The 12,485-nt window shown below is 36.4% G+C and overlaps 1 protein-coding gene across 1 annotated transcript in view; it reads right to left on the bottom strand.

The window, feature by feature from the left end:
* TTC39C (tetratricopeptide repeat domain 39C) overlaps positions 1 to 12,485 on the bottom strand; it is a 39,865-nt gene that overhangs the window by 11,501 nt on the left and 15,879 nt on the right. The window contains exons 5-9 of the mRNA XM_035564061.1: positions 10,114 to 10,468; positions 8,606 to 8,774; positions 2,222 to 2,315; positions 1,240 to 1,347; positions 647 to 756 (exon numbers count right to left, since the gene is read on the bottom strand). Of these exons, the coding sequence (XP_035419954.1) occupies positions 647 to 756; positions 1,240 to 1,347; positions 2,222 to 2,315; positions 8,606 to 8,774; positions 10,114 to 10,468 (836 nt within the window). The remainder of the gene's footprint in view (positions 1 to 646; positions 757 to 1,239; positions 1,348 to 2,221; positions 2,316 to 8,605; positions 8,775 to 10,113; positions 10,469 to 12,485) is intronic.

Here is a 12,485-nt window from a genome sequence, read left to right as displayed (position 1 = left end):
ATAATATTCACAAACAATATATCACCAACAGTAATTGTTTCATGAAAACACCCAACAATTTTAATAAAACGTCATTGTAGATTAAAGACTAAGAATGAAAATCAAAATCTGTCAATTACAGGACTTACATATTGACCAAAATTAAAGCTTCTTTATCCTAGACATGTTTTTTTCTATTTCACAATCTCAAGAACATACTAACTGGATGTTGATGAAGCAACATCTGCAAGATCATAGGTTGGGTGATACTTCTTAGACAAGTCTGGGCTAGGCTAGACTTGTCTACTTCCAAGACTTCCCTAGCTGTCAAAAAGAACTAAGGCTTTGACAAAAAAGACAAGATAAAAAAGGAGAAAGAAAAGCAAATCCAGAGAGAAAAATCACCAAAACAACTACGGTATTGTGTATTTGTCTCTTTAATAATTACTTGAGTTGAAAAGTGAATAGCTAATTAACATCTCGTTTGCCAACTCCTTAAAATATGTGACACTATTGTTTTTCCACCTGAATCCTTCCCAATAAGTTGACAAAAGCAACACAGGAGAAAGCAGATATTCATTCAATAATAAATACTGGTAAATAATGCAACACAATTATCAGGTGTATCTACTGTACTGAAACAAGTTAGCCTTTGCTAAACACAAACCTTTTTCACTGAAAATTGTTCAATCTGATTGTTTTTTCTTTTGAAAAGCTTCTGAACTTCTTTGAACACATCCTGAGCACCACTGACATCACCAGTGGCTCCTTGACACACTATAACAACACAGAAGCAAAAATGTGTTAATACTGCTCTGATATGAAACAGGAAAAAAAGATCAAATATCATTAAGTTATGGGGGGGGAACACTCACTTCTGCAAAGGACCTAGAGTGGGACTTGAACACAATCCCAGCTCTCCCAGGTATCCTTCTGTGATCATTAACAAGCCAGCATTTCTTTTTTCGTACCCATTAAAGGACTAATACCACCCAAACTCTAATGATTTATTACCTAAATCTTTGCAATACATTTTCACTGTAGTGATAGGTCATATCATAGTTATAGCTGGAGGACAAGGGCATATGCACATGCATTAATAAATGACATAAAATTACATAAGTGAAGTCTGACAGATAGCTGCACAAGCAGCTGGCAGTGTGGAACACACTAGGTGCACTAGTCAACTCTCCCGAAAGAAAACAGTGCCATATCACATCGCTGATTTAATCACTTACCCGCATCACTGAAAATACTCACCTGCTGTTAAATAAGCATAATAGCACTGCGACCACCTGGATTCATTTTTAAGCCTTTCAAAGGACTCAAATGCATCTTTGAAATTCATCTCTATCATGCTGCACCAACCTAAAAATTAGACCAATTTAACATGAGAGCACAGTAATTCAAACATGGTATAAACAAATATTACCGAAACATAAAATTTGCTTATGAGAGCTGGAGCTAGCTTAACAATTGTACCAAAAACTGGAAAAGTTAAAACCAAAACTAAACAATCATTTAAAAATCCCGTTCAAGTTAACTGGAAACTATTGAATTATAGGTGTGATACAAGACGATGAATCCATTTCATATCAATAGCAAATCTATACAGACACCAAAAGCTCCTTTTTTCAAAAATAAAAATAAAAAGGCTGTTTTGTAGAATGCTAATGTTTACAAAGTTACCACCTGCTCCTCTTATTCCTCCTGACTATGACAAGATACCTACACCAGACACATTTAAAGCTTGACTCAACATATTTTCTCTACTCTAAAGACTTCTACGCAAACTAAAAACAAAGAATTAAACTTTGTTGTTGTTGTTCATTTTCTTACATCAGTAGCATGAAATGAAATATAGGTCTTGCAATCTATGAAGCTCCATTAGACCTATTAGTTTTTGGCACAGAAACAGTGCTTCCACTGACAAAGCAGATGAATTCATTGCTTATTTTAACGAAGCTTCTGTAGGTGAACAGTTCGCTCCTGATTCTATAGTCTATTCTATGATTTTTGCGTCACTTATAATTTTAAGGTTTTCTGCAAATATAAGCTAATCGTTGAATGCTACTCCCCTAAACAAGATGTCAAGATTATCATCAACATAATCCAACCAAGACAAAGGCCAGTATTCCAAAACCTTTTGATAATCCTAATAAAAATAATCCAGTTTCTTTATTGAAGTTACTAATCAAAACTTGAAAGTGATATATTTATAGCATAAAAATATCCAATTTACCTATTTCATATAAGCAGACATGTTGAATCTCCCTTTGGTCTGTTGCAAGTTCCAAAGCAGTATGAAATGAAGTCAAGGCACTATTGATTTGACACTAACAAAGGCAAAAGGAAAAGAAAAAAAAAAGTCAGATGTCTACAGTTATAAAAATCATATTATCCAACAGATTTTAAAAGAACACATTCAATTTTCTACATAAACATACAGTGGAAAAAAAAAAGGTTGTCATACTGATTGCAGGTTTGATTAAATGAGAGGCAAAACATCCTAGTGAGAGGAAAAACTCAAAGCTGATTTGATTCTAGATTTTAAAAGAACTAAACGTCACCACAGAGCTACGAGTTTGAAGAAGAAGGGATCATACTCATTCATATACCAGATCCACATTGCAAGTCCTTTGACAAGCTTCCTTCCTCTCTTTAGATCTGATCACTTTTGAATGTGAGTATGGGCAAATTATGGCAAAGCCTTTATTTACAATGATAAGCACACATCTTAAAGAGGTCCTATAGTTAATGGATTTTTCCCACTTATTTCAAACTAACAACATGAAATATAATACAATAGGCAAATAGAAAGACAAAAAGGAAGTATCACTAATATAAAGCAACTCGGATTTATATTTAAATGAAACCTTAGATGAGAAAACAAAGCGTTTACTTGGAAGGTAATAATCATCAATTCCACCATGTACAAAAAAAAATTAAAACATACAGTATGGAACCTGCCTTCAAAAACGTCAAATATAGAGAGGAAAAAAAAAATGGGGCAGGGCCAGGATATTGGAGGAGTTTAATAGTGTAATAATGATCACCAACAAGTTACACTCCTCAGCCTTCCAGATCAGTCGCTGCATTCCTTCTATCTGCTATTGAATCCAAGAAGGTGCTGATAGTTTTGTAACAACTAGAAGGATAGTTCTTCTGACTGCACTTATCTCTAGTTTTCCCAGAGACTTCTCTGTACCAATCATCATAATGGCTTGAGGCCTTTAGGAAGATGCAAATTAACATTTAGCTCATTTTATGCTCATTTACTCTACATATATATGCCGTGTATCTCTCCCAATGTGGCCTACAGTTTTTTTAAGGGGGTTCCTATATTCATTCTTACATACAGCTATAGCACTTCTGTATTAAAAAATCCTTAGACCACTCACTACTGCCTGCAAATGTCTACAAAACTGTACAAGCAAATGTCTACAAAAGATATTTGCCCCTGAACAAGAAAAATGTCTACAACACTGTAAAAGAAATCCAAAAGTCCTGCAAAAATTTGTAGTGTTGTATCTTAAGGCATGCCACTGCTTCCTGCCCTGCCCCCTGCTCCCCATCCCAACTCTAAATCTAGATTGATTTTATTAGATTTCTTTCTTTGTTTGATCAGGGAAAGCTATTTTAGTTGCTAAGGAACGACAACTTCACCATAGATCATATATACTGCATCAAGACAGCACAAAGCAAAGGCAACCATAGCTGTAACAATATAAACACTGCGTACTTCAAAAACAAAGCAATGATGAAACAAAGATGCTTGTTGGCATGATAGAAGAATACAACCCACCTGTCTTTCTGGTTTTAGTATATTTGTCCTTAAAATTTCCAGGGAGCCTGAGCAATATACAGACTGTTCAGTTTTGTAGCAGCACATTCTCCTCGTTATACATTAATGAAAAATACCAACGTTGCATCAGCCCAACATGACTGGCTGGAAAGTAAGTACTATGAGCTCAGTCTTACAGGATGGGGAAAAATAGATAAATTAGACAAATAGATAAAAAGGGGGCTTAAAACTTGATCTTTGGCACGAAGACGTTTCAAAATTCAGTAAAATTTCATTTTGAAAACTTCTGAGAAAAAAAGAAAAAGTCTACATATTTAGTTCTCTGGGAAGATATTTCACTTTCTAAAAACGTAAAAAAAAAACTAACTAAAAATATTGTAAGATATAAATAATTTATTTGCAGGGCTTGTTATTCCACACAATAACTAAGGATAATTACATCATTTTCTGCAATCTGATACACCAACATAGGGCAACACGTGAAACACTGAACAACTAATAATATGAGCATTCAACTAAATGGATTTGCAACCTCCTACAATCCATTTCTCTGTCCAGTTCCCAAAGTGTTTTCTACGTAAGTTTTCCATAAGCATCGAGCTCAGTAAATAAGCTCCTGGGATACTCCTCAGTAAAGTTTCAATTGTCTCCAGAGATTGTGACAACATGCTAGGACATGAATTTCTACTCTTACTAGAAAGAATACTACTACTCTTAGTATTCTTTAAATAAATTCATTACCATCTACTTACTGTTTTAGAGAGTAAACAGTAAGAATTATACAGACAGAAGAGTCAGCAAGTAGAACATCAAGGCTGACTGGTTTTGTTTGTTTTGGTTTTTAAGCTCTCATTATCATACACACTTGTAATTCCTCAAAGGGTCATCACTTATGCTTCTCTTGGACAAAGACAAAAGAAAAGATTAATCCATAAAACTTGTAATATATAGAACTACATAACCACGAAGAGGATTATTAAAGCTCATGTGAGTACAATAATCTTTCATTTCTTGACTTCAAATTACAGAAAACAACCATCTACAGAGCTTAAAGAGCCAAGAAAGCTTCCTGAACCAACAGAGGTTCATATATTTTATAGCCTTGAACAAATAATGACAGAGGCTAGCATAATTTCTGAAAATAAACCTTGACAATACATAAGATCCTGCAGATTAAACACACCTGAGTATACCACTGGTGTTTTGCCAGTCAGCTGGAGTATTTGGCACTTTTTATCCAGCCTCGTAACATGCATCTACACCAACTGAACTCTACAGATCAAGCCTCAGAACATGAGATTTTTTTGGCCCAGCCCTAAAGGCTAGGTGTTTACATATACAGACCCAGAGTGTGTTGCCAGACAGAGGAGCCATCTTGCCCCTCTCCATATGAAGCCACGGTTTTTGGTGGTGGTGGTTTTTAAAAACTATTTCAGATAGGGGTTATTTGTCCCCCATTTAGAAAAGCAGATAAAGATTTTTAAAACTTGTTGCTGGTTAGGTAAAAGATAAAGTAATACTGCACGCTAAAGGGCAGAAATATGCCAGATTCAGAACACCACCTCTTACTTTGCCCTTTCACACGCTAGGCCTACACCCATCCCTCCTAACTTTCTGGTGCACTTTGATTGCAGCTTTCCCAGTCCACCCTCCTCCTTTCCCTCACTCATTCATTTCATAGTGTCCAAATGCCTTCTGACTTCAATTCTCAAAAATATGAGTCTGGGGAAAAAAACACTTTGTCTGCATTTATAGTACTTATAAAGCTACATTTAAAAAAAAACAAACTCGGTTAAACATTTACTAATACTTATGCATGCTCTTTGGAGCACAAACCATTATAGACTCACATGCTTTACATGTCTTTGCTTCTTGCTAGACCATCTTCATTCACAGTTTTCTCCTGTTGGATTGTTCTGACTGGCAGCATCCAGTCTGGCATTACTGCTTCTGCCTTTTGAAGTTTCCCTGCCTACAGTGAACAATGCTGAAGCGTGCTTACTGTTTCTTTCTCTTTCTGGGGAATACACATACATTTACATATAGAATCACCATATAGCTTGGGTTCGAAGAGACCTTAAAGATCATCTAATTCCAACCCCCTGCCATGGGCAGGGACACCTCCCACCAGACCAGGTTGCCCAAGGCCCCATCCAGCCTGGCCTTGAACACCTCCAGGGATGGGGCATCCACAGCTTCTCTGGGCAGCCTGTGCCAGTGCCTCACCACCCTCTGAGTAAAGAATTTTTTGACTTATATCCAACCTAAATCTCCCCTTTTTTAGTTTAAAGCCATTCCCCCTTGTCCTATCACTCCACTCCCTGACAAAGAGTCCCTTCCCCAGCTTTCCTGTAGGCCCCCTTCAGGTACTGGAAGGCCGCTATAAGGTCTCACTAGAGTCTTCTCCAGGCTGAACAACCCCAGCTCCCTCAGCTTGTCTTCATTGGAGAGGATTGTTCCAGCCCAGGTGTAGGACCTTGCACTTGGCCTTGTTGAACCGCTTGGGCCCACCTCTCCAGCCTGCAAGGTCCCTGTGGATGGCATTCAATCTCTACAACTCATATGTATATATGTAAATACATGCACGCACACAGACTAATGGAAGACAAATATACCATCAGCTGAAAATTACAAAAAATGCACATTTTGTAGGATCAAAAGCTATTAAAAAAGAAAGTATCTGATGGCCTGAGTGCTAGTAGGGTCTAACCCAAACCCTACAGTGACCGTTCCCAATTCTTGTTTTCAGAACATACAAGTTCTTCTGTATAAGAACATATGAGCCTTTCATCTGTGTACAATTAAATTTTATCACAGAACTGTTAAAAAAACACCAGATGTTAAATGCTGCAAAATATACCTTGAACTGCAGCTGGTATACTTTGCATGTTAAACAGGATAAAGCAGAGACTTTCAAATTACTGTAAATCATTTCAAAATAGTATTCGTATGTGAGGTGGAAAGAATTTAAACCTACCTGCCTATCAACAAATTCAAGGACAGCTATGTAAGTACTTCCCAGCCTTTGTAGGAGCACCCAGTAACGTACCTGCCTTCACTATTATGGCAACAATATTTGAGCAAATAAAACTTGTACCTTCTTAACAGAGCTTGAGATATTTAAGTAAAGCATTTACGCAGAGCAAAGTTTCAGCAGGGAAAAAGAAAAGTTGTTGATTGGAAATCTTTCATGCAAACAAAAAATGGGCATTTTATTTCCTGTTAGCAACCAGTAAGCATTCTGCTGACAAAGGTATGGCTACATAGCCTACTGCATTGCACTCTGCCTGCCTAAGCTAACTAACTTTGTTAACGCTGGCACGTGGCCTCCAGCACAAACTATTTCACTTGGAATTAAACTTGGGTGTCTATTAACAACACCATTTTATACACAAATACTCTAAAATAACAGGTAAAGAATTCTACTTTGAAGCAAAATTGACACTCATCCAAGATCTATCCTCTGTATTTACACACAGAAATCTGTACTCATGTTATTAACAAGTACGTTTATTACTTTGCCCTAACTTGTCCTGGAATTCAGAAGAATCATGTTGTAGTTGTAGAATTTTATTCCCCACTACATTAAATATCAGAGGAGGGAAAAAAGAAAAAAAAAAAGAAAGAAAAAGGAAAGGAGTTCCATATATGAAATCATATTCTGACAATCAACATACTTACGTTTTCTATAGCAATTGTACTCATTGTATAGGTATTCCTAACAAACCCAAATTTTTCCAAACAAATGGAATATACATGATTGAACAAAGACCATTAAAATATTTCCCACCCAGTAAACAGCAACACTTCCCAGACTGACAGCTTGCTTGTGACAGCATAATTCTGTTGCTTCCAGAAAGACAAAGCTATCAAACCACAACACAACACACAGTTAAACCACATACAAGAAAATGCCTACAAAATCTTATGGGCCACAGAAGACTGCCCCTCTGTTCTGTTACTGCTGCTGCCCCCTTCAAAATACTAAGCTGCATTTGTGAGAATTAACTGCAAACTAGCAAAAAATGGACCACCAACATCAAGATCCGGATTAGTTCTTAACTATGATATTGAGACAAACATTCTGGTTTCATACTTTTTTGCTGGGTTTTCTTGACAACATAAATGCCTTAGAAATATCCTGGTCAGATAAATGCAGAAGCTGAGTTGTTCAAAGTACTCATCGCCATCTTGGATTATCAGAGATTCTTGAAGAACAATTCAGCTAAAAACCACAAGGCTGCTGCAGTGTTTCAAGAATACCACTCTGCAACAGTATTCAGAAACACATTTCCAAGGAATACGTTCTGCTTGGGTCACAGCTCACCATAGCAACAGAAAACATCCTGTTTTGTCCTCTTAAAAGCAAAAGCAATTATTCATGGGAAATTATTGAAGATGATTAGCTGTGTGTGAACAATGTATAAAATGAAAAGCGGAAGATAAATGCCATGTGCTCAGCAGATAATACTCAGATTTCAGCTTGACAAGCAAAACTGAAATAGCTATTTATACCACAAGGAGCTCATGAGTGACCAGAAGCAGTTTCTTATAGCATGGAGTTATAAATGCATCAAGCAGAAGAAAAACACATTTGGAAGTGCTATTAATTCTGATAGAAGTAGTGGAAGAGCTGATTTGGTATGTGAACTTGCAACTAGGAAGAAGTTGATCCTTTCTTCTTTCTTATCTTTTAATATGTCTACATCTTTAGTCAAGATTTATTGACGCTCGCACAGTTCATTCACACCAGAAAAACATCAGATAACAAGGGGAGATGGGTGGGGAAAAATCAGTCAGAAGAACAGAAACATGCAATACCTCTAATCGCTGTATCCTTCCCTTGAAGAACATGAACAGAGAAGAATTTGGATAAGCAGATTCTTTTTTTGCAAGAATCTCTTTTGCCTCTTTCAATCCTGCCTTGTTATCGCTGCCGTCAAGAGCAAAAAAGGGGCGAACAACTGTGTGGTACCACAACAAAGCTAATCTAAAAGAAACAAGAGCAAAAATGATTACAGCGCAAACAGACACGTCAGTACAATGTTCTACGTAGGCAAGTTTTTAAATGATCCTGGAAGACAAAGGATATGAATCTTTTCTTATATAACCTGACATTAGAACAAACATACTACTATTACCATACACCACTGTGTTCCTAAACTGCACCTGAACATACGTTACCCAAGCATCACCCAAAGGCAGAGTAACCATCAAGCTCACAGTATCAAAGCACCATACCAATTGAGTCTTCACAAGTCTACAGATTTTAAAACAGAACCCTTCCCAGGAAAACATTATGAATTAATTGTTCATAAGGAAAAGAAACAAACAAAAAAAACCACCCCCACATACATATCTGAAATCAATGCAAACAGAAACATATCTGGTGTTTGGAAGAGCAGATTTCTGCATGACCTACATCATGCCTGGAAACAAGGGCAGAGCACAAAGCTCTGCAAGATCATAGCACCCACCCTACCTCTACTGTCATTCTGGGGAAGGGAATGCCAGTCTCTTTCCCAGAAAAGAGGCAAAAGAAATCAACAGGAACATTTAATCTTAAGGTTTCTTAAGCAACCAGAAATAAAACTGTTCTCCTCAAGCACAAAAGACTAACTCTGCTGTCAATGTTTCAGAAGTGACATTTGACAGTACTTAAAATAGGTTCAGCAATAAAAGTATTAATTTGGAGAGAATATAATAACAAACTGCCCTCATAAATGGCTTTATAAAATCTGGCTAACCTTTCACCCAATAAAAAGACCTGAATACAGTACGAAGGCTTGGGAAAAAAATAAAAAATATATACACACAAACACTCCTCCAAGCAGATCAGAAAGACAGTAAGGGAACACCCCCAATTTGCTAAAATTAAAAAACATAACAGAAGAGATCGTTGGCTCATAATAAGGATAAATAATTGAAATCAATAAGGATGAATAACTGACATTGATCACTCTCATATAAAATAGCATACTCTCCATCAAAGAGAATATAGCTCACAGGTAAAACCTACTGAGTCTTCAGGGCACGCTTGCATTTACTCACACTACTGGCATGTAATTTACTAGACATTAGAATAGCAGGTGCTGAAGAATACAATACTGACAAATCCCAAACACACATAAATAACTAATGGCAGAGAGATCACTAGCAAGTGATGAATTTACTAAACCATGACATGTTAAACGACAAACTACTAGCTTATTTTACCTGCTGTTGTTTTCTTTAAAGCAACATGACGGTTTTGGTTTTGATTTTTTTCCCCCATTTACTTACTTTCAGTACTAAGTTATCTACCAAAGCATTTCAATATAGCTACTCACGTAGCTAAAGGGGCCTTCATGTCCTTACTTTCACTTGCATACATCAGTGAAGAAAGCCCCTGTAGGCGGTCTCCAGGAAAACCCAGCAGGTTGATGATTTTGAGCAGGTTTGGGGGCACCATGGATATGCAAAGATGAAAAAGTCCATATCCAAAGCTAACAGCACCTTTCAGTCTGTTTAGCGAATCCTCCGTTACACCTTCTGCAGCAATATGATTATCATTTGCAGCATCAGAAGTCAAGGATTCCTGAGTTGTTTTCTTCTGATATATTTCCTGAAGTGTATTAATGTCCGTATAGCACTTATTGTAAATTTTCCAGGCTTTTCGGAGGATCCACCCACCTTTTATGTATGCTAAAGATCAAGGAAAAAATATTTTAAGAAACATATTTCAGAATTGGAACACGGCAAGTAGTAAATATTGTTTCACATATCCTAGTATGCTTTCTCTATTTGCATTAAATTAGCTTATTGTATATAAATAATTTTGCAAAAAGGGCTACTTCTGTTATACAGATGAGATATTTCATATTGAGTACTACAAATTTGAGTGCTTTTCAAACAGAGACTTTAAAACAGCATGCAACACAAAGGTACTTTCCTGTAGCCATCTATCAATACAATTGCCAAGAAATACAGAAAACAAAACAACTTAATGCTGAATTCTGCCCCACTACAGAATAGAGATGAAATTACTGCCTGGCAAACAACGAAAAGCTTGAAAGAGATTTTGCCTCTTAAGCCCAAATCATATTAAAATAAAATTGATGGAGAAATACTTTAAAATAAAATTAAATTAAAAAGTAAAATAAAAACACACGCAATCTTCCTTTGGGTCAGACAATAAGATTTTCAACATAATCATTCCCTCCCACTGCCCTAAACTGGGAAATACAGTATCGATTTAAAAAAAATCATAGAAAAATATAAAAGAATGCTTAAATTTTTTCAAATTTTTTTCAGTTGTCTAACTTCTTCAATTTCAAATGAAAGCCGGGTACCTAAATTTCCCTAAGATCTGGTCTTGAATATTCTTAGTTTAGAATATGAGAAGTCTTTCTCTCTTTACAGGAGGGCATGACTCCAGAATATAACAATGTCTGATTTGCCTATTGGCACAGCACCCATCTTGGTTATACCACATCCCTGGACAATGGCAAAAGTTTTAAACAGAAAATAAACACAAAGTATACGTGTACACATTAACTGTACAAGTAGACAGCAGCATTTTGCCTGTCCTAAAGCCCTGAGACTTAGGAACTGCACTGATAAAGGATTTAGAGGACTGAAAGTGAGAGAAAATGAAAGTATGGATATAGCAGCAGTGTTATAAATAGATATCATCAAATTTGCAGAGATCAGCATTATAACCAGTGCCAGAATTTGATCATAAATGAAATATATCAAGTAACAGGAAAGTGCTATCAATACTAGACCAACGATCTCAAATGCTTATAGACACTCCTTCCAATTACAAAAAAAATAATCCAGAAAAAGCATGGTCATTGCCTACATTACTCCTTCTTGGATTATTGTTACACAAAGAAGGGATGAAGTTAGTTTGACAGTCTTAATCACAGAAAGGAAGACTGCAAAATTTATTATCTAAGTTTTGACAGAAGGGTTCTATCAATAAGAACAGAAAGTATTTACAAAATTAATCCTGTCTCTTGAGTTCCATATTTAAAGTGTTGTAAGAAAAAATGCAACCCCCTGCCATGATTCAGCTGCATCATGAGGCTAATATTACTCCAACTTTCAGCAATTAGGTCAGCTTTTAAGATGTTCTGTGCAGCCAAAAAGTATGTACTTCACAACAAGATGAATACTCCTACAACTCTGTATAGCAATGCAGCAGACAAATAATAAGGAAAAATTTTAGTTATCCTACACATCATGTTTCTGCTAACAGCTTTGAAAAACTACTGCATTCTGGCCCATGAGTCAAGTAAAAATGACTTGATGTGGAGAAAGGTATAGTTTGAGGCTTTACTTTCACCAGCGTACTGCCATTAACAGTATACTAGGACCAGAACCTTTACAGATCTTCTATGCTAAGGCAGAATAATCCACAACGTTGAAATTACGATTTTTGAACATAAAAAAATAAACAGATCAAGCCCAGTCACTGAGCTGAGATTTCGCAGCAAGAACTTCTGAAAGTAGTTGTCAGGTCCATGACAACAGAGGTAAATATCGAGAAAAGGTAGTTCAATATTGCTATTGGAAGCTAATGTAAGTTGCTGTATTACTAACTTTTTGTTGAACTATTTCTGTTACATCCATGAGGGTGGAGAGGAAAATCTGAAATGTGTTAGGCATATGAGAAAGCAGCTTGCATGTCATCATATGCTTCTTGTCAAACTGTTCC

The sequence above is a fragment of the Cygnus atratus genome, chromosome 2 (genome assembly GCF_013377495.2).
Source record: "Cygnus atratus isolate AKBS03 ecotype Queensland, Australia chromosome 2, CAtr_DNAZoo_HiC_assembly, whole genome shotgun sequence".
In the NCBI taxonomy this organism is placed as follows: Eukaryota; Metazoa; Chordata; class Aves; order Anseriformes; family Anatidae; genus Cygnus; species Cygnus atratus.
This window is presented reverse-complemented; position numbering and strand designations above follow the sequence as displayed.